The 22,250-nt window shown below is 45.7% G+C and overlaps 2 protein-coding genes across 3 annotated transcripts; both read left to right on the forward strand.

Moving 5' to 3' along the window:
- Window positions 1–1,703: 1,703 nt before the first annotated feature.
- LOC108934930 (uncharacterized protein KIAA1614-like) lies at window positions 1,704–17,727 on the forward strand. Of its 2 annotated transcripts, none has more exons than XM_018753154.2 (10): window positions 1,704–2,106; window positions 5,681–6,733; window positions 7,773–7,842; window positions 8,763–8,903; window positions 10,912–12,161; window positions 15,028–15,184; window positions 15,726–15,972; window positions 16,134–16,258; window positions 16,835–17,010; window positions 17,310–17,727. In XM_018753154.2, the coding sequence occupies exons 2-10, from the start codon at window positions 5,713–5,715 to the stop codon at window positions 17,501–17,503; spliced, it is 3,381 nt and encodes a 1,126-aa protein (XP_018608670.2). In that variant the 5' UTR covers window positions 1,704–2,106; window positions 5,681–5,712; the 3' UTR covers window positions 17,504–17,727. The 2 variants fall into 2 exon arrangements, with proteins under 2 accessions (XP_018608670.2, XP_018608671.2); XM_018753155.2 differs by having other exon boundaries at window positions 16,137–16,258.
- A 2,013-nt stretch (window positions 17,728–19,740) lies between these two features.
- Window positions 19,741–20,580, forward strand: LOC114910184 (immediate early response gene 5-like protein). The gene has a single exon (XM_029250147.1). It carries the CDS (start codon window positions 19,741–19,743, stop codon window positions 20,578–20,580), a length of 840 nt encoding a protein of 279 aa, XP_029105980.1.
- The last annotated feature ends 1,670 nt before the right edge of the window (window positions 20,581–22,250 follow it).

Below are 22,250 nucleotides of genomic sequence, written 5' to 3' on the forward strand. Positions count from 1 at the left end.
GCTGAAGTCTGCTCATGTTTTTCTTTCCATTATTTGCCTAATCCTCCTAACATCTGAGCAGATCAGCCAAGCAAGCGCACACACGGAGTGTGAATTTGTGGGAGACACTCCCAGTGTGTGAAAGAGCAGACACGGTGACACTGCTGCGAACCACTAACCCGCCGGTGTTACAATGGATTCTGAGGGTCATGCTCCACAACACTACTGGTGTCATGTTGTATTGCAGTGAACCCCCATCAGCTTCAACACTGCAGATTGCATTGTGCTCCGTACGGTGAAGCACTGCCTGAAAGACACTTACAAGTTGGAAATGCTGCTGCTATCACTAAAACAAGTAGCAATGCAGTGGTATTTTCATTTATTCCATTTCACTTATAATGAGTTAACAAGGTTTTTACAGTTCATTTATTCACATGAGAAGAACTGTAGCACTCTGAAGATTTGGTTATTTTCTGCAGTGCCTGTAAAAGTAACTTCTCAAAGTATTGTACTTTACTGTGCAGAAAAGAAAGATCTCGGGTACAATAATAAAACGAGTAAAAAAAAAAATCAAAGCGATCACATTTTCTGAACCGCTTGTCCCATACGGGGTCGCGGGGAACCAGAGCCTAACCCAGCAACTCAGGGTGTACAGCTGGAGGGGGAGGGGACACACCCAGGATGACACCCCAAGTGGAACTTGAACCCCAGACCCACTGGAGAGCAGGACCCGGTCCAACCCACTGCACCACCGCACCCCCTCGAAGCAATCAGCATAATAAAAAAAGATATTTGCAAAAGGTGGCAAAATGATAGAAAATCTATAATAAATATAAAAGAAAATAGCAGAGGAAGTGTTTTTGAAAAGGAGGACTTGAGCTTTGATTTGAAGGTGCTCAGAGGAGGAGCATCTCTGATGTTCTCGGCCAGGGAATTCCATGGTTTGGAGGAGTAGCGGGACACAGCGCCAAATCCCACAGATTGTAGGTTTTCACACAGGAGTTATTTGTGTCTTCAGTTTGCATGTGTTTTACTGCTGCTATGTCTGACATGGTGGAAAAAAGCCTGCAGATGTGAAGACGTCTAATACACTTATTTCTGAACATTGTACAAAAATGCAGTGCCGTTTGAAAGTAAGTGAACCCGAGGGATGGTCGTTATTTTTCTACAAAGTATTTAAGCAGACTCATAAAATCTTAATCTTAAAATGACGTTATGAAATGATTAAATGATTTTGATTTACACACCTGATTCTACTTACCTACTTGGTTTAACCAATGCAACTTGGGGTTCGATTATTTCTGCACCTGCCCTGCTTCCCTTTTTCTAATACACACATGATTTCTTCTAAACCAACATATGGAATTGGTCATTACGCACCTATTATGTCAGCACTGTATATGTTCTTCTGCCATGACCCTCATGAGTAAACAAGGGTTTCAGAAAATGAATGAACACATACTATACATGCTTAATCTTCATGATCACTGTCACAGATGTTCTACCAAAATAATGAAAGCTGTTTTGACACATGACAAGCACATAAAAAATGTGAAATCCCAGGGGAGGTAGAATTTGTGCTTGCAGGCATATCGCCACTTCCTCTGCGCTGAACATTTCCAATACTTTTTCTCCCTGAAACTCAAGTCTGGATTTACTGAATCTCCACCTCCTTGGGGGGAGGGTCCTACACAAGGTCGCCACTAATAAGATTCAGCATGGGTTTGAAGCAGGCAATCCAGGCTGGCTTTGGACATGACTAATGTAAAGTGAGTGGTTCGTGGAGCAGAGCTGAAGTTCCACATGTTTGATCCACCTTTTTGGTGCTGGGGATTTCATTTTGGTGATTGGAAGGGTTGGATTGCTACGATGTCCAGATTCGGTATATCTCCCAAGGAAGCAGAAAGTGCATAGACGACACAGACCGCCTCTAGTGCTTCACCACAGCTGGAGCAGAGAGAGAAAACAACTGGAGCAGAGAAGAAGGGAACTGAGAGCCTCCTGCATGCTCTGACGTACCGAGGAAATATAAACATGAGTATGGCTCAGTCTTGTGCTCCACTTTTAGCCGAGCTGCCCCAGAAACAAGAAGCTTCATTGACCGAACCATCAGCAGAGGGGAAAGAGGTAAGAAACAGTTGCTTGTCTTTTATTTCTTATCTTTGGAGCTCTTCTGCGTTAGACGCAAACCAATTCTTACAGTTCGTTTAGTTCTGAACTAGAACATCTGTCTTAATAAAACCGTATCAAATATCTTCTACCTCAGGTTTCATTTAGCTAAATAGTTGTGTTTAGGCACAAAATGTAAATGTTCCCGTTGGCCAGCGCTGGAAAATGACGAACTGCGGGGCAATTTTACCTTCGAAAGTGTGCAAGATACCTACATCTCCAATATCTTCTCAGCTGCTGTCTCCATACTGTGTTATTATAATAAATGGTTTCTTGCAGTCACTCTTTCCCGTACGTTGAGTACAACATGCTTTCAGAAACATATAAAAGTTGCAGGTAAAGAGACAAACATTCTGTGGTACAAGGAAAAAGTAAATGAGTGTAACTAAATAAAACAATTAAATGAATGTCCTCATTCTCCATGCTGCACGATAGCTGCGGACTGACTCTTTCTTCTTGGCCCATGCTTGTAATATAGAAGTGATTTTATGGCAGCAAGGGTTTGGCTTAGAAAGAGTGGACAAAAAAGTAGTTATACCTCCCCTTTCAGCCATCTGGCTTTCCAAAACCAACATTTTTGTCTGTGGTATGTTGATTGAACATTACTGTGGGACGTTTTCTTTTCTAGGACTCCAGCGCAGCACTCTGTACCGGGCTGAAATTATACAGACTGGAAAAAATGTGCTATTGATGGGCAGTCCTTACAAGTAGTCCAGAAGCTTAGGTACTTAAAGTAAATTTCTCATGGCCTTAAAAACGAGTGTTACGTTTAAAGTTTTCAGTTATATGCATACAGAAGGAGTTAAGGAATGGCACCGCTGACCTTCTGCAGTTACTCACTAGTGCTTTTGTCTGACAAAGCAGTAGGGGGGGAGGGGTGTGTGCTGAGAGCAGGAGTGGAAGTCAGATTAAATTAAATTAGCCTTGTCAAGGAAACAAACAATGCATGAGATGTGTCCAGGGTACTCCAATGTTTCTCGCTCTTTAGAAATGCACGTTTCATTTTGGGCTGAATAACAACGGAGCGCTCCTTTATTCAGAGCATGAGAAACTGTACCCGGTAACTTCTGCCCTTCACACTCCGAGAAAGACCTTTATACTGGTCCAGATCCAGGATGCGTTTATTTTCTCGCTGCTAATGTGAGATTTGATGATGACATTTTTCCCTTTACCTCTAGTGGGATGGTGATATGTGCGCTCTGAAGGTCTCGGCGGTTTAATTTGCAGCCAGGTGAGAATAAGAGCCTCAACAAACAATTTAATTAAGAAGACAGAGCCGAAAGGTGTCAATATGTAAAAATCTGTCCTGTTCTTAAAGCTTTAGGGCACGATTGACGGATGCTTACATTTGAAAAAACAGGCCTCATTGTTTACTGTGTGCAGTATCAATAATTATCAGAATGGAGTGGCATGGTGGGACAGAGAGTAGTGCTGTTGTCTTACAGCACCTGGGTGGTACAAGAGGGCGTCGGTTCAGTCCCTGCTGAGTCTGTATGGAGTTTGCATGTTCTCCCTGTGTCTGTGTGGGATTCCTCCCAAAGACATGCTGTTCAGGTTCACCCCTAGTGTGTAAGTGTCAGAGAGAGTGTGTTCCACTGATGTATGGATGAGTGACCCAGTGTAAGTAGTGTATCTAGCAGTGTAAGTCACCGCAGTGAATAAGGTGTGTGGGCTGATAGCACTACATAGTATCTGTTGGAAGTTTCTTAGAGAGAAGTATCTGCTAAAAAAATGTAATGAGGATTTGAAAACTGAAGTGATGGAATCACTTTACCAAGTATTGTTCTTACATGGTTTTCTATAAAAATATTTAGCATGGCCAAGGGTGCGGTAACGCAGTGGGTTGGACCGGGTCCTGCTCTCCGGTGGGTCTGGGGTTTGAGTCCCGCTTGGGGTGCCTTGCGACGGACTGACGTCCCCTCCTGGGTGTGTCCCCTCCCCCTCCAGCCTTACTCCCTGAGTTGCCGGGTTAGGCTCCGGTTCCCCCCCGGCCCCGTATGGGACAAGCGGTTCGGAAAATGTGTGTATTTAGCATGGAAGAGCCTGAGAATAATGAAGATTTTTTTCAAACATGCTTTTTGTTCCCCAGTGTATCCCGTTTTTCAGGTGAAACAGCATATTTGCTGCCTGTAAAAGTGTGTGTTCATCTTATAAGACAAAAGAGGGTCCATCTCCATTTTAACAACAGACGAAAGATGCCCACCCTTTATGACTTCCTGGCCCAGCTGTATAGTTACCACCATTGTCAGCACTTTGTCACCATTTAACTTTTATTGCTTGTGTTGATTGTGAAGCCCCTGTTTATAAAGACTTGAAAGCACAAAGACTGACTTGCTGATCCATCATTCTGTGTCATTATGGTATCTATATTCCCTTTTCCCATTTTTTTTTCTTTCGTGCCATCTACCATGTTTTATTTACATTTACTTATATACTGTAGCTCACTGCATTATTCAGAATAACTGACAGGTCAATTTCACAGAAGCTGAAACAAAGGTGACTTGCACAAAAAGAGGCTTGGTATGTGTAGAAAAGAAGGACTTCAGCTCTGCTCCATTTACTGGTGAGTCCAGTGCAGAAAAGAGGCCACAGCTCAGGCTACAGTCTACAGTAAATGAGCCCAGAAGATTTATAGATTATAAAAATATCTAAAAGCTTGCTATTTTTACCGTTTGGGGATTTATGTTATTTTATGTAGATAAAAAAGAATGAAAGGGACCTTCAAAAAAGAAACTGTTGCATGGCAGTTTGAGAAATTTATATTTACTCATTGAGGTGATGCTTTTCTCCAAAGCAGCTTACAATGTTAAGGTATTTAGACACATGGGTAATTTTACTGCAGGGATTTAGAGCAAGGGTGCTACACTCAGAGAGATGAGAATCAAACCTGCAACTTTTCCATCCGAGAGCAGTATAGTTGTAACCGCTACGCTATTAGCTGCTGTGTTATGGCTTCAAAAATTATTATGGGGGAGCTGCTGTTCTGCTAGGATTGTGCTTTCAACTGCTGCTTCAGTTTTTTTTTTTTTCGAAAAAAATGATCTGTGGCCATTCAGACCGTAATATCGTTCCTAAGTGGCGTTTGCTAAAGTATGCTTTGTATGAGTGTTTAGCGCACGCAAGAGTATTCTGTGTTAATCTACTTAAATACGAGGGTAAATGGAAAAAAGTGTCTGCAGTACAATATTACTTAAGAAAGAAAAACATCAGATTTATTACATATTTATCTCAGTTCATTCTGGTTCAATTTTATACTTGTTCACATGAGCGTAAATGTGTGTATATGATTAAGAGAGCGCGCTTCCTGTAAGGAATTTCTCGTTTGTACACCGCATCCATCAATAGACAGGATGGCAGTGCTGAAGAAAAGGTGGTTTCTCAATTCCTGCACAGCACACGCTGGGTTCATTGCCCCAGAAACTGTGGAAAACAAATTAAATCGGAAGCCTGCGTGGGAAGTTCCGGGGTGAACCGCAGCGTTTCGGATTCAAAAATACTAATTAGTGTTTCTTCTTTGCTGCTCCTCCCTCAGCTCTTCTCCTCCTCTAATTGCCTAATTCCGCCATGGACGAAGTAGCTCCGTCCAGAATGTTCCCTGTATCTGAAGAGCTGCACAGACATCTGGACAGGAAGTCGCAGATTACCCTGCCAACCACTGATCTGTCCAATGAGAGCGCCACGCCCAGCGCCCTCCCGTTCTGGCCCTCCCCGCACCCGCAGCCTCCATCGTCTCCGGGGACCGCGGTTTCGTCCCTTCAGTCCAAGGTGAAGGCACAGTCGCAGAACAGGACGGCAAAGAGAGGCCGGGATGGTAGGGAGCCAGTGGCTCTGGGGCCCAGCCACAGCCAGCACATTAAGAGGGGTAGAGAGAAAAAGGTGTCAGCCCCCCTTTCCCTACCGGTGTCTTCTGCTACGGGGAAAAGGTCCGGCAGCAGTGATGAAGAGGTTGAGCCCCAGTACCAAGTGCGGACTTACTTGACTGACCCCCCGCAGACGGATGGGGATGAGCAGAAGGAGGAAGAAGGGGCTGCACAGTCTACGATGGGTGTTTTTGCCCTTTCTCGTGGATCGGGGGAGGGGGCAAGTCTGGAGAACCTGTTTGACATGTATCGGTTCCAGGAGGATGAGCCACCCTCAGTAAAACCCTGGATTTGTCCAAAAGAACACTGGAAGGCCGTCCGTCCCGAGACCCTGCTGCTGAATGCGAGCGCCCAGTTAAGAGATGGGCCATCTGGCGAAGCGCCGGTGGGGACAGGGCGCCAGAGGAACGTCAGACCTGCAGCGGAACAGGGTCCCAGATGGGAACAGCAGCGGTCTAGGAACTCCACAGCGAGCCATCCGTGGAGGCGCTCGCAGAAGGAGACGGGCTCTGCGGGCCCCCGTGGGGGACTGTGGAGGGCCGATAGCTGGGACAGCGTGTGCAGCAGCAGCAGCTCCGTATCGCTGGCTGAGCGTGTGGAGATGAACCGGGGGATCCTGAAGCACATGTTGAACAAGGCTTGGCGTAAAGGTGTTAAAGAGGCAGGTGCCCTGGAGACAGAACAATCTGGCAACAGCAAGGAGATGACGCAAGGCAACGGCCGAGGTACATTTCTTGAAATCTTACAGGAGAATGGCATGTGGAGCAATAGGTAATGTTCCGCAGGAGTTTTAGATCTGAGCAAGGTACTTAATCTTCATCACTTCAGCGATCATCCAGATGTTTCCACTGGTACAAGTGCAAGAGTTATAAGCCGCTTTGGATGAAGCGCATGGTAATCGGATAAATATGTAAACATGAGAGTAAGAGATCAGCGCAAAGAGAGATTCTCCTAGACCCGACCGCAGTGTCTGTAGTTTCTGGGCCGAAATCAGCACAGTGGCAAGAGAAGGCTGGGAAGGGCAAAAAAAAGCGATAAGGATGCGTCAGGGCAAGTGTTTACCACAGAGAGGGATGCAGTCCAGGAATGAGAAAACCCTTTCCAGCACCATCCTTTCCTTGTCTCTGCTGTGCCTTACAGAATTTAAAAATTACAATTTTTTTTTGCTCTGCAGTAATTTTTCAGCACTGCACTTTGTGCTTTTAAGCCATGTGAGAAATGTGGAAAGTACTTTTGAATTTTAATTTCAATTAAGGGTAAGGGAAAGTCACGCATGACCTGGTCTCAAGGTTACCGCGTTTGGTTACAGCGGAGGTGAAGAGGGAGAGGCTGGGCTGCTCAGACTAGATTTTTGACAGTTAAGGCGATCGGGTTTCCACCCTGGTGGAACAACAGCTCCCCCAGGAGATGCCTGCATACAGCCCAGGAGAGCAGATGTGCTGCTTGTGTTAGTGCAATGAAGCCAGCACTGCAAATATGCCTATTAATAGACAAGGGAGAAACTGACCATCAGAAGACACATGCGATTGCACTGCTTCGTTTAGCTGGCGCTTTTCTCCAAAGCGACTTGCACTGTAAAGCTACTTACAATTATATACCCATTCATACAGTTGGTTAATTACATTCACATGCCAAATTAAATTTTAAACACTTCATTCTTGACATCCTCTCTCCAGTCCCGTTCTGGGATTTCAATTTAAGGCGCAAAAGCTGTGTCATGAGAGCGCATCGTTGGTTAAGACTGGAATCCCTCTGTTGCCGTAGGCTTGATTTCCCTCAATGACAGTGACTGGGACTCTGGAATCTCTCTGCAAGACAGTGAACACACACACAGGTAAAAAAAAAAAAAAAAAAAAAAGAAAAATCGCACTTTCTCTGCTGCTGTGTAATGCGTTACTTTTTCTCGTTTCTCGTTTTCCGACGTGTGAATTCATGACATGGATTGTGTCAGCTTTTCTTGTAAAGACATCATGTCTTAGAAAACCATGTGAGGGAATTCAGACGTCTGGAAATACAATTTGGTTTTGCATGGATGAAAGCATGTGTAAAAGATTATCTGTGCTTACAAATGGCTCAGAGTACTCAGCTGGCAGATGTTCCACACGCTGCAATAATGTTATGACGGAAATGGAAAACAACATCTTCTCAAATTATCCCAAAGTATTGCAACTATTCAGAATGTTGCACAGGGTTGAAGTGCAAACACACACACAAATAAAAAAACAGCTGTGATATGACCCCAAAAGCTCTTTAATGTGTGATTATAAAAATGTCCTTTTCGCAACTCTGCGAAGGAGACGTTCAAAGTGTTACCGAGCTACAATCTGAGCGCGTCTTTAGGAAAAGATTAAGATTGCATTGTTCATATTACTGCGACCCGCTCCTTCGCAGCTGTTGCATAAGGTGGCTGGCAAACATGTTTGTGTTTTCTTCCTTTTAAAATCCATGAACAGCATACGATGACGTCACACAAATAAAAACTTGGAGCTGAAAGCCGAAGGGCGGCGTGAGCTACCTTAAACACGGACGAGACAACTGACGGAAAAAAGTGCTCCAAAAATTCAAGTTAAATCCGTTTGGTGATTTAATAATAATAACAATCCTACTGATCATCCTCACTCAGTAAAAATGTAATTAAATGGAAAAAAATGCCCACCCTTGTTGCTAGCTTGCTCACTTAGGTATGTGTATGGTTGAGTGTTTCCTCCCTTAAACACACACCAATCTGTGGCCTCTCCTACACTTCCCCAACAGGTCCTTGGTCTCTGGTGATGAGCTGCCGTTGAGCCCGAGGCTCCAACAGGCCAAGGTTCTTCTGGAGCGGGCGCGAGCAAAGACCCGCCGTTGCCCCATCAAAGGTGACCACACTATCCTGCCCCTGCAGAGCGGTCGCACGTAAGTCAGTGCCGCGCACTTCTCGAGCACCTCTCTCCCATTCCTCTCTCGATGTGCTTGTCTGACCGCTCCGGTGGACCTTGTATCTGAGCCCATGCCACTGAGTCTGTTGCTGCTCCCTCAGCATTTCTGCAATGTGCTTTTGTTTTTTTGCCTTGGTGGGCTACTGAAATTGCCCCAGTGGCAGCCTTATTCAAACCGGTTAGGTACATCATGTGCTGATCATTAAAAGGCAATAGCAGCAGCTGTAAGGCTTTACAGACATCGTTTACATGTGCTGTATTTCATAATATCAGTTACTATAGGAAGAGCTGTTCTTACTACTGTCATAGTGGGTACATTGGCCAAAACATTTCTCATCTGTAATTTATTTGCATTCATTTTAGTGTAAGTTCGGGGGTGCGGTGGCGCAGTGGGTTGGACCGGGTCCTGCTCTCCGGTGGGTCTGGGGTTTGAGTCCCGCTTTGGGTGCATTGCGACAGACTGGTGTCCCGTCCTGGGTGTCCCCCCTCCAGCCTTTCTCCCTGTGTTGCCGGGTTAGGCTCCGGCTCCCCGCGACCCTGTATGGGACAAGTGGTTTCAGGTGGTGTGTGTGTGTGCGCGCTTTAATTGGCTTGATGAAATGCATAACTGGGGCAAGAGCGAAGTGGTTTTCTGGGCAAAGGACAGCAACAGAAGTAAAGGAGACGCGCCCTGCTGGCTCATCCCTTCTGTTCTATTTCTGCCACGCACATTATGCAAACTGGCTGGAATTATGCAACCATCAAGCAGGCATGACGACGGTCCCCATGTTATCGCAATACCTCGATTAGTGTCTCTGTAAAGCCTGAGAGCTCATGGAGAGTATTCCCCAGACACTCCACAACAATTTCCCAGCCATGGGTTATGTAACCACGTGATTACTGTGGATTTCAGAGATCAAATAGGAATTCATGTTAATTCCACTCTGATTCCTGCAATATGATTGCAATAATGAGAACGGCAGCAGTTACTGTCTTGAAAATCTTCACTTCACACAATTCAACACGAAACAGAAGCGAAATCGCTGGTAGCGTAGACGTTAGAGCTGTTGCTGTTGGACCTAAAAGTTGCAGCTTTGAATCCCACCTTGAGCAAGGTATTTAGCCTAAATTGCACCAGTAAAATTAGCCAGCTGTATAAGTAGTTTAATATTCTAATTTGCTTTGTGGTAAAAAAAAAAGCTTTAGCTCAATGAATAAATGTAAATAGGTGGTGTAGTGGTTAGATCTGCTACCGCTGCACTTGGAGGTTGCGCATTTGCGACCAACCTTCTGCTGTATTACAATGATCAAGGTACTTACCCTGAATTGCGTCATGAAAGATTGTGCTCCTGTATGAATGGGTAAATCAGTGTAAACAGCTCACCGTTAGAAGTCACTTTGCAGAAATGTGTCAGCTCAATGAGTAAATGCGAAATCGCGCAATGAGTTGAGACTTATATAAGGAACATGAAGCAGAAGTAGCGCCTGTATTAATGTCACACAGTTTTAACCGCTGGGTGCCGGAAAAGTTTGACTCATTCTCCTTGGCGCAATTTTCAGGAAGTGCCCAGGAAGGCACACATGGGTTGGACTCTATGCCACACAGCCCCAGGGACTAGTGCTTGCTGTAAACCAGCACACTGCCGTTTGTCCTAGTTTAAAGTGGTTATCTGGAACCAAACTTGCTAAGATAATAATAGTACGGAAATAAAACGCTTACAGTGATGAATTGATTCTATTTTTTAACATGAATGACTCAGAACAGAGAGTACAGTGTAATACACGGTTAACATGTGTGCATTGGGTGTTAGTCTGATCAGTTCAACAAATCACTGCATCTCAAGCATTAAAACATTCCAAGTATGCTGTGGTTTTTTTGGGGATGAGCTCCTACCTTCTAGAGACAAGAATTCTGTGTCCATTAAGCAGGCCTTTGTGTCCACTGTCGAAAATGTGGAGACCACCAAGTGGATTCCATTGTCTGTCCACTTGTGGGACTCTTGTAGGGAACTAGGTGATGCTGCAGCCCACCGGAGCCCCCTTCCTGGGACCGAGAGCCTCGCAGCGGGGAACCTGAGCGACTCGTCAAGCGGTGACTCTGCCTGTGGCCTCCGGCGACGCCGTGGCATCTCCCCCACAAGAGTGCGCTTCCAGGACGAGTCTGAGAAGGACGCGGAAGTGCGCTACCTGGAACGGCAGAGACGTCGGGCGGTTGAAAGGGCGCGGGACCTGCTGGGGTTGCGGCCTGGCCTTTCCGACAACCCCAGCAGTACAAGGGACTGTAGCCTCGCAGCCGACAGGCCAGCACACAACAGGAACTTGGAGATCCGTGACGGGAGCCTCAGCAAGAACGGCTGCAGGTCAGAGGAAGCATTGGCTAGAAAGTGCCACTCGTGTGGAACTGTCCTGGAGACTGTTCCAGAGCCGCACTTGAACCCTTGTTCCCCCTCACAGCCCTTACAGACTGCCTCTGAACGCAAGATGCTGCCTTGCTGGGTGGCTCCTTCCCACCCACATCTGGCCACTGATACAGACTACAGTGGGAAAGTTGCATCTGTTCAAGGGATGGATCTCAGCCATACTGAGAGCGAGAGTGTATCGCGTGGACAGGAGAGTGCGTCGGCTCACGAAACACTGAAGGGGAAGGGCAGAGGCGATCCAAGGTTAGAGACAGGGCTTCATGTACAGCCAGAGGCTGACGGTGGTGGAGATGACCTCTTAGTGCTACCTGAGACTTTCTACCCTGAGATAAGACAGTGTGGACTGGAGAGTGTAAGGCCCCCCAGCCCTTGTGGTCAAAGTGTGGGTGTGTCCGGATACTCTTCTGTTCCTTGTGCTGCTGGCGGATGTCAGATGTCCTCCTCTGCGAAGACTTCTGTCCAGCCGCAGGCCAAGGTGACCCTGACCTCCCCGCAGCCCAGGAAGTCGGCCTTGAGCCACACGCCCAGGACTCGGTCTCCTGGCCAGCGGGTCAAAATCCTGCCATCGCTGCAGTACCGTCTCATACATTTGGACTCTGAGGACGAACTTTCCAACCCGGATCCCGACCAACAGCAGGAGGAGTCCCATGGTCAGCCGCACCAGGAGGATTCCCACACCGATGTGGGCTGCATGGAGGACAACCCATCACCCACAGAGCTTGACTCCCAGGGGCCACGTGCCAGCGAGAGCACCTGCACACGGACGTCAACCACATCCAGAAAACACCCCGACCAAGGAGTGCGACGGGGATCCACATCTGCACCCGAAACGCAAGGTCAGTCGGAGGGGTTCGAGGCGCTGAAAGGATTGTTGGGAAACTGCTTATTTCATGAGAAGGAATAGCTCATTTAGCAGAAACAAGGGAACTCTGGCTGTCACAATGTATTATGACAATTTCTTAAGTCGCTGCTAAGTGTGGCAGGAGGTGGTGTAATGATTAAGAGTTTCTGCCTTACGCCTAAAAGACCGGAGTTTGAATACCGCTTCTGCTGTCATATCCTTGAGCAAAGTTGGGATAGAAGGCATCTGTCTCAGTGAGGGGTCAGGAGAAAGTCACTCATTCATTGTAACCGGACATCCGTCGATCACTTTTGCTGAGGTCCCATCTTTATCACTGATACCTGTTTTTTTCTTTTTTTTTGGTAAAAATGATTCAGTCCTTCCTCTAAAAACAAAGGGAGGCTATAAAAGGGATTTTTTTTCATGTTCCAGAGAAGTACGTAGAGGTATATGGTGTACCCTGCTGATGGCAAATAAGAAGTATTTTGGGCTTCTGTAAATACTGAATATAGTTATCGTTTCCTATTTACTTTGGCACTTTAATAAACACCTTTGGCACTAACAAGGTTTGTTACGACTTACCACTGTAACAGAGGAAGCACATTCGCGACACACCAAGGTGTGAAGTGTGGCAAAAGTACTTACCCTGAATTGCTAAGAATTCCCTATGACATAAAAGGGGAAATGACTGTACGTAGGATGACATTATTAGTCATTTTGGAAAAAAGTGTCAGCTAAAGGAATGCAAATGTAAGGCCAGTGACAGAAGTCTCACAGCAAGTTGTTTGCGGCAGTAGAAACTGGATGATGTCATGTATAGAGCGCTTCTAGACTTGACTCATCATCCATGACTTTCATACCAGATTGGATGGAAAGTGTTTAAATTCAAAATAAGGTTGAATGGGGTGAACACAAGTGGAGTGCTGTCTGGGCTCTTGGCAGGCAGGCGGGGAAGGATTATGACTGTTTGACACATTTGTGGTGGCTGTTATTTTTCAGAAAAGGGGCAGAAAAAAAAGATTAACCTCCAAATCACCGTTTAACCAGGCTTGAGGGGCCGTGACCTCAGTCGGTGCCGTGCCCAGAGCTTTGGACCAGCATGGAACGTGGCGGGCACCTGCAGCCCTCCAGGGGCCACTGTCGGCAGGTTCCAGAGAAAATGATGTAAATGTCCTGTAAAAGTAACAACTGAAACAGCTGCCAAGGTGACTCGCTGTCCAAACAGTTACATCCAGGAAGGAGTTTGCTGCCAAACCAGCATGACCTGTAGCTCCCGGGGATTAGGGCTGGACAATCCCAGTTTGGAAAATCCCGACGAGACACCCCTCTACAATCAGCCCCATTGTCAAAGCTCACATAATGATGCTGAGCTGATACAACCTTTTTTCATCTTAGCTGGCAACATCGGGTCAAGTTCTAAGCCCTTAGAAGCACATGTTGCAGATGTTTGGTTATGGCAGGGGCACAAACCAAACAGATTATGTAATGTTTTTCGAGCACACCCATTAAAAAACTTAATGGCAAAATAAATGCAATAGCTAGTGACTAAGAATCCTGTAATGCTTAGCAAGGGAGTTTTTTTATTACATCACATGTGAGAAGTGCCGGAGAGACGCAGTGAGTGCCAGTTTACATTAATTTTTTTAGCAGATCCTTTTCTCCAAAACAACTTCCCATGAACTCTATGTAGTGTTACCAGCCCACACACCTTATTCACCATGGTGACTTACACTGCTAGATACACTACTTACAATGGGTCACTCATCCATACACCAGTGGAACACACTCTCTCTCTGTCATTCACATACTACGGGTGAACCTGATCAGCATGTCTTTGGACTGTGGGAGGAAACCAGAGCACCCGGAGGAAACCCACAGACACGGGGAGAACATGCAAAGTTCACGCAGACTGAGCAGGGACTGAACCCACATCCTCTCGCACCACCCAGGTGCTGTGAGACAGCAGCGCTACTTGCTGTCACCCACAGAAAAAGTTAAACTGTTGTACTTTTATCTCCATACTCTCTTCTTGGATTCTAATTTATTGTAAGAAGCATTACTTATAAGATAAGAGCTTGTCTGTGAGCAATAGCCTTAAAAGTCAAAAACATAAACTCTCCCCACTTCTGTACCCTCACTCTGTGTGTGTGTGTGTGTGTGTGTGTGTGTGTGTGTGTGTGTGTGTGTGTGTGTGTGTGTGTGTGTCTGTCTGCTGTGAGTGCAGTGCCACCCAGTGGCAAAACAAGTAATAACACTATTCAGGTACTGACTGTCCCTTAAATCACATCTACACTTAGCAGGTTCCTTTATTCAAAGTGAATTACAATGTTACAGTACTTACCACTATTTACACAGTTGGGTATTTTTTACTGGAACAATTTAGGATAAGTACCTTAACTCAAGAGTACTACTTCAGCTGGCGGTGAGGCTCAGATCTGAGACCTTTGGGTCCAAGGGCGGCAGGTCTCACCACTACACTACCAACTGCATATGTGAATGTCTGTAGTTTTTCCTTCTTGTAGCTGACGCTTTCGGAAAGCATCTCAACATGTTAAGCTGCTCATATTGTTTTACCCATTTATGCAGGTGGGTATTTTTTGGTGTGGTGCGGTTTAAGGCAAACAGTACTACAGCAGCGGGATTTAAATGTGCGGTAAGTTCTTTGAGGGCAAAGCAGTATATAGAACCACTGTGCCACCTGCTGCCTTTCTAAATAATATTGTTATTATTAGGACTAATAATACTTTTATTAATACTACCATATTCATACATGGCTCTCACAATATTATTTAATAGTATAGGTTTGTTGGTTCCCATCATATCTCTTGTTCTCCATATCCCTCTTTTACCGTGTCCCCCAGCCATGAGTCTGAGTCAGTGGATGCAGGGGGACCTGTCTCAGAATAACCTCATCAACTGTCCCAGTGCCGTCCCCACACCTGGACACTCTGTGGAGCCATTCTGCACACGTCCAGCTGGGCGTGAGCTGCTGTCAGAGGACAGCGCAGAGCCAGCACAGTGAGTCCCTCCGCAGTTCGTGCCGCCTACCGACGTACCCATTTCACTCAGCATCTTTTCTACTCATGCACCTAGATGTTTAGTGGAGGAGTTTTCTAGATGTTCAAATGTGTTTCAGTGGTACAGTTCCTCAAACACACTGCCTTGCAACGCAGAACAGACCCCTTTAACATTTTACTCTTCATTATCACACGCAGGTGGTACACCTTCGGTGTGGCATATAGTCGTATAGCTTTCGGAGGAATAAACTGCTCACATCTGCTGAGATCGCGGACGGTGTCGTGAAGATTCATTTTCAAATGTCTAATGAAATGCGATCAGCTCGAAAGCAGGGCTGTAAAGGTGCCGTGATTCTCACAAGGCTGTCTGCGGTAGGATGGAAAGCGGCATCTGTAGCTCTTAACTCTCAGACATGCTTCTGCAGATATATATTTATTATGCTGTAAATATTCTTTATTCTATGTACGCACTTAAGCACTCAGCTGAAGTATTATTTGCAATGCTTGTGGTTTTTTGCCTTCTTGCGTGCTCCAACGTTAAGCCTCCTGGACCCGCAGAGTAAAGGTCTGATGGCAGGTTCTCGTCAACGCGGAGGGAAGGCCAAGCTCTCGCTGCGCCAGTTCTTCTCCTCCATCACCCTCAACGGTGCAGGGAAGCTGGGCAAGGGCCGTTCCAGCAGCATGGAGCACCTGAGCTCCTCCCCGAACCCCAGCTGTGCATCGCCGGGCCCCGCGCACAAGCAACGCGGCCGGCTGAAAAAGGCCCCCTCGCTGCAGTCCCTGCGCCTGGTGAGAGAGACCGCACCGCTGCCCCCAAAACAGCCATGGTCCCACATGGCTTTTAAGCGCTTTCAGTGGGAATGTTGCCACTTCTTGATCCCCAGAAAACCAGAAAAGTCTAACAGAAGTCTAAAGACAGGCAGTCGTTTTCTTTTGCCATGTCCCTCCAGCAGGCGTCTCCCCTGGCACACCTTCAGAAGGCCTCATCGGTACAAAGTCTGCTTTCGCCCAAGAAGAAACACGGCACTTCCAGTTCTTACACGCCTGGAGGCCACCCCATCGGCCCCGTGTACAGGTGCGACATATACTTAAAAAATGTATGAAAATTGCATGTGTGAAGTTAGGGGTGGTGTGAATGTAACAGAACTAACAGCTGATGACATGACTATAACTGTTTCATAGTGAGATAAGGAACTAGTTCTTTAGGACCGCAACCAGGCTGTGTTCTCCAATATGCATATATCCGCATTATTTATTTTACCTGATTATACACACACTGTCTCAAACTGATTTGTCCCAAGCGGGGTCGCGGTGAACCGGAGCCTAACCCAACAACACAGGGCGCAAAGCTGGAGGTGAAACACCCAGGATGGGACGCCAGTCCATCGCAAGGCACCCCAAGCAGGGGTCGAACCCCAGACCCACCAGAGAATAGGACCCAGTCAAGCCCACCGCGCCACTGCGTCCCCCCATTACCTGATTCGGCTTGGTTAAATATTTGTAAACATTCATTCATTCAGTACCCAAACCCCTTTATTAATGTCAGGGTTGCGGTTTAACGGACGTAATTATCTATGAAATTAGGCAAGGTAATAAATGCTGATTTTCTTATGCTGGACAAACCCTATTTTGGCCTCCCCTGTGTGTCCAGCAACGGGCTGCCCCGTACTTTGAGTGTGGATGATGTAGGCAGCCCCAGTGGGATGCGCTCGGTGGGTCGGGTCTCTCAGGCCTTCTCTGATGGGACACTGCTCCTGGAACTCACCCGACCTCCACACGGGGCTTTCGGCTTCCTCATCTCCCGAGGAAAAGGTCGAGCGGACTCAGGTGCCAAAAATACATTCCGAGTCACTGCACTTTTTTTTAATTTCTAATAAAACAACACATTCAATGAAAATGATTAACTAACTAAACAGAGAATTACAAATATAAATATGACAGTAGGTGGTGTATTGATTAAGGCATCTGAACTGTTTATGCTCCTGTACCTGCACTGCTATAAAAAGGGGCTTATAAAAGTGTTACAACAGCCATTTATACCTATCTGTTGATTATTTAACCCTAAACAGATGAATAGTAATGAGACCGAGTGCTAATGTGTGGATTCTGCCTGTGATTTGTTTCAGGTGTTTACGTAGAGGAGATCAGTGACAGCAGCACACAGAAGATATATGCAGGTCTACTGGGGGTTGGGGATGAGATCCTGGAGGTGAACGGGGAGAAGGTGGCCGGGCTGAGTCTGGAACAGGTCACCTGGCTCATGACCCAGGGCAGCACAGCCTCTATTCGTGTTCTGAGACATCGTCGGACACAGAACTAGCAAAGGACTGGGTTCGCTTGCGGGAGCGACAAGGTGGGAGAGAGAGAGAGGGTGAAGGAGCTAGAAGATGAATCCAGCAGAGGAGCCAGTGAAGGAGAAGCCAGCCTTCAGAAGACACGAGAGGCCTTCAAAACAGCACAGCACGGAGTCTCAGTGTGAAATTCTCCATATAGCCAAGAACAAGTGGTTCTCATCTGAATTAGGTATGTTAATATTTTCAGAATGACTTCACTGCATAATAATAATAATAATAATAATAATAATAATAATAATAATAATAATAATACCACCACATTTCTTGCAAAGACTGGGATATCAGATGAATTATTAATCCTCCTTATTTGGCACTATTAGGTGACTATAACTTACATAGCAGTACTAAATACTTCTACTGTCCAGTTTGTAAAAGGTGTCTACATGAGCTCTGTGTGTCCTTCGATGAGTTATATGCTGAGTGATACACGGATACCAATAAATAAAAAAATAAATGTTTCTTGCTGTACAGTGGCTACAGCATCAGTCTGTTTCCTCCTCTGAGAAAGTCCAGTGGATCGAGCCAACAAATGACCTTTTCTTGCAACAACGATGTTGGGAGACCTTTGGAGGGGTGTAAGGGTTGTAATGACCCCTGGAAATGTTACATTATATTATATTGGTTGCAGTGTTCCAAACAAAAGTTACATACAGTATTTTAACGGGACTTAACACGTAATTTCTGATGGTTATAATGAAAGTTAGTAAAGCTGACCAGGCCAGAAAGGTGTTTAGTCCTTAGGCAGTTACCTGTGCTTTAATACAACTGATAACCTGGAGCAAGCTGGTGGGGTGGCTCCCTTTGGTGCAAAGGGGCGAAGGTTTGAATCCCACCTGCTGTTGTTTACTTAAAATTGCCCAGCTCTCTAAATAACTGTCAGTAGCTTAACAATGTTAGCTGCACTCAAGAACCCCAGTACACCTGGTGGTATAGTGGTTACAGTTGGTCCTATGGACCTGAAGGTCATAGGTGGGAATCCCACCTCTAGTTCTTATGTTTAATAAAGTAATCCAACTCTATAAATGGATAAATAATTGTTAATAGATGACAGTGTTAGCTGCACTCAGTAAAAGGAGTACACTGGGTAATGTATTGGTTAGTGCTCCTCCCTTTGGAGCTGAAGGTTATAGGTTTAAATCCCACCTGTAGTTCTTACATTTAACAAAACTGTCCAACTGTTAGTAGCTTAACGTAATTAGCTGCGCTCAAGTAACTCAGTGCACCTCATAGTGTAGTGCTTGGAATTCCTGCCTTAGATCCCTGGTCATAGGTTCAAATCCCATGTCTACCTAGTAATTGAATAAAACTGCCCAACTGTTTAAATGGATAAATAACTGTTAGTAGCTTAACATTATTAGCCAGGGTAAGGAAGCCCTGTACATGTGGTGGTGCAGTGATTAAAAGCCTCTGCTTTGGATTCCAGAGTCAAAGGTTTGACTCTCACCTCACCTCCAGGTGTGAACTTAAACAAAGTTGTCCAACTGTTTAAATGGATAAATTACTGCAAGTAGCTTAATAATAGTCATTGTTAACCGTGCTGCTGGTAGAGTGGTTGGCGTTCTTACCTCTAGACCTGAATGTTGCAGGTTCGAGTTTCATCTCCTGCTAGTAATAGGAGGGGGGGAAAAAAAAACCCAAGATATTTAAGTACCAGTACCCAGTGTCTTCGGAGAAAAGCATCAGTTAAGTGAATAGGTAAAATAAATGCGTTCGTATCTGAGCCTCGAAAAGAGCGTGTGTCCCCAGGAAGGAGTCGAAGTCCCGAGCGTGTTTCGAAGTTCTAGGCGAGCGGCTTCTGGAAAATTCCAGTTTTCGTACAACATTTCCATGCCATATATATATATATATATATACGCAATGCATCACCCTGTGGATCCCAGACAACAGGTACTACGTCGCTAACCGGCGTGTGTAGTGCTTCAAAGCGTGGTAACAATGGTAAAATAAAGTAATAACTAATCAACCAATGTCTCTACAACAACAGCTTGTCGCAGCAATAATAATAATAATAATGATGATGATGGGTAGCGGGGAAACAAGCGAAGCTCGCCTCGCGCTCTCTTCGCGTCTCGCGGCCGAGCGCGCGGTCCGTTTGGCTGCCGTCGCGTCCAATAGCGCGCGGGCTCCGCCGTTCAAATCTTTAAATTCCGGCGTGCGCTTCATCGCTCGCTCTTCTCCTTTCCTCGCGCGAGGTTCTCTGGATATGGAACGCGCCTTAGATGCCCAGCAAATTATGAGCATGTCTTTGGAGAAGATGTGTAGCTCCCGGCTTCAGAGAGGCGGGATAAACCTGCGCAAGAGTCTCCTGGTTTGGCGGCTTGTGCGCTGCGCTCGACAGACGCTCGGCGCTCCGGAGCCCGACACCATGACCATGGAGCTGCTGGAAGAGGAGCTCCAGCGCAAAGGACGGGACATGATGATGATGATGATGATGATGACGAAGGGCATCCAGGATCCGTTCTCACAACCGTGCTACGGTCCAAGCGCAGTCTGTTGGGCTGTAGAGGAACCGGAACCCATTCCTGAGCGGGTCACATGTGAGCTGCAGGAGGCAAAGTCTGGGAGCATCAGTGAGTGCTTCTCCGTGGAGAGCCTGAGCCAGGTGCCTCCTTCAGAGGAGATGTCAGTGTGGACCACGTGTCACACAGGTGCCAGACACAGTGTCTTGGATGGGGTGCATGCTGGAGACGGTGGAGGACCGAGCATCCGTGGGCGATGCTGGAGATCTGACTGCAGATGCTGCGATGCTGCTGTCACTCAATACGACACGTGTGGGGGCATCGGGAGGAAGAGAACTGCGGGCTCTTCACCGCAGAGTGCTGTCCCAGGGAAGCAGAGCAAAGCAGCTCCACCCAAGGCCCAGACTAAGGAGGACGGCGAAGAGGAAAGTGCAATGGACACTGGAGACACGTCCGACCTCACAGATGTGTTGAGATCCAACTTGTCAAGACCCGTGACTGAAGACCCAGGGTCTGGCCAGACGTTTGGGGAACTTGCTCTGAAAAGCATCAGTCCCTGGGGTTCTGCGGTTGTGGCTTTCTGACTTTGCGCATCTCTTTTTTTTTTTTTTTTCTCCACTTTGCATTGTCTTAAATGTAGGCTGAAATAGCTAATAATAGCAACTTTTTTTTCCCCAGTAGAACTCCATCCACGTGGTGAAGTTTTAGAAGAAATTAGAACAGAAGTTTTACTTTATATCGACGATGAGAAAGAGTATTTTTCTTCTCCAGTTACCATAAAGTGACATTTGTACCAAAGACAGACAGTAAGTGTCTGCAGGGATGAATCAGTGTCAATGATGGAAATAATGTGAAGCTGGTAAACCATGTTTGTAGGTTATTTGACATTTAAGGCAGGACAATCTATAGAACATGTTTGAAACACCTTTTAAACATTATGATTAATTAATCTAATTTATAGTCTATCTGAAGTCATGGGTTAGATTTAAAAGTAAGCTTCTTTAAAAACCTCAGCTTTAGTTCTTCTTCTTCAATAAGAGCTGAATTAGACTCAACGGCACCTGTTCTTGTGCTTAGTGTAAATAGCTTTTTCAAGGTTTAAAGTACTGAGTTTATTGGTCCAGTTTTGTTAAGCATTTAAAATAAAGAATTTGGTGTTTATCTTGGTTGTCACAAGCTTCTCCAACCAAACATTTTAAATTAGGTCTGCTTTTCAGTTTTGCACAGACCTTTAATTTTTTCTCTGCATAGAAGAGACTGTTTTGGAAAAGCTGGTTAGATTTTGATACGTTATCTTACCTGCACTTGAAAAAGTTAGATTTTTCTTTAAATTTCTGAAAAAACTGCCAATCACCAGGTTATCTGGTTTATTCTCTGCCATAATGATTGCACACACTAAATGCAGTAGTACAACATGACAGTCTAACAAGGGACATACTGAGACAGTAGCTGGGGGGGGTCAGCATTTGAAGATATTGCTATAAATTGCAGGAACACGCTCTGACAATTATATCATGTATTGATACAGGTCACAAAGTCAAAAGGGTATCTAAAGGGTATAAATGGACCAGTACTTCGATAGAACCTTTTTCCTCGCTACACAATGGGGGAAAAGGAGAAAACCCAAACACTAGTTTTGCTTCAAAAAATATTCCTTCATCCCTCCCATTCATGACTAATATTATGGTCATTACAAGTAACAAGATGTGTTACATAATGTGCAGTACCAGTGAAAAATGTGAGAAAACTTGCTGCAAAGTGGTTTTTCTCACAAGGCGCGTGGTTGCAAAGTTTGATCACGTCGAGCCACAGCATCTCCCCAGCTCTTCTGCAGCAGTTCCCAGAGACGTAGGACGCTTGTGGGTCGCTTTTCTTACACTCCTCTGTCCAGTTTGTCCCGTACAATGATTGTCCAAGTTGCCTTCATGTGCTCGCACTTTTCACTAGAACTCTACATTATGAGACTTTCGTATGAACAAAGGGGGGGGGGAAACCAGAAATGTGGCATGTTGCAAACCATCTGTGACAGTGGCTCTCCATACTTATATTAATTGTTTTTTGCAGATTCTTTTGCAGAGGATGTTAACAGGATTCCGTTTCCTGTAAAGAAGAGATAAGGACACTTGCAGACTCAAAAATATTGCTAGTTGCGCAGCAATGTAACAAGTGCATGATAAGTATATGCCAGATAAGCACCTAGTTGACTATAAAACAGTATGACAAACAACTTTACGCAAATACTAAATAAAAACAT

This window comes from Scleropages formosus, chromosome 3 (assembly GCF_900964775.1).
Source record: "Scleropages formosus chromosome 3, fSclFor1.1, whole genome shotgun sequence".
Taxonomy (NCBI): Eukaryota; Metazoa; Chordata; class Actinopteri; order Osteoglossiformes; family Osteoglossidae; genus Scleropages; species Scleropages formosus.

Coding starts and splice junctions, on each gene's coding strand:
- LOC114910184 (XM_029250147.1), top strand. CDS start 19,741: ATGGAACGCGCCTTAGATGCCCAGCAAATTATGAGCATGTCTTTGGAG.
- LOC108934930 (XM_018753154.2), top strand. CDS start 5,713: ATGGACGAAGTAGCTCCGTCCAGAATGTTCCCTGTATCTGAAGAGCTG. Junction 12,162..15,027: donor ATCTGCACCCGAAACGCAAG/GTCAGTCGGAGG, acceptor CGTGTCCCCCAG/CCATGAGTCTGAGTCAGTGG. Junction 17,011..17,309: donor AAAAGGTCGAGCGGACTCAG/GTGCCAAAAATA, acceptor GATTTGTTTCAG/GTGTTTACGTAGAGGAGATC.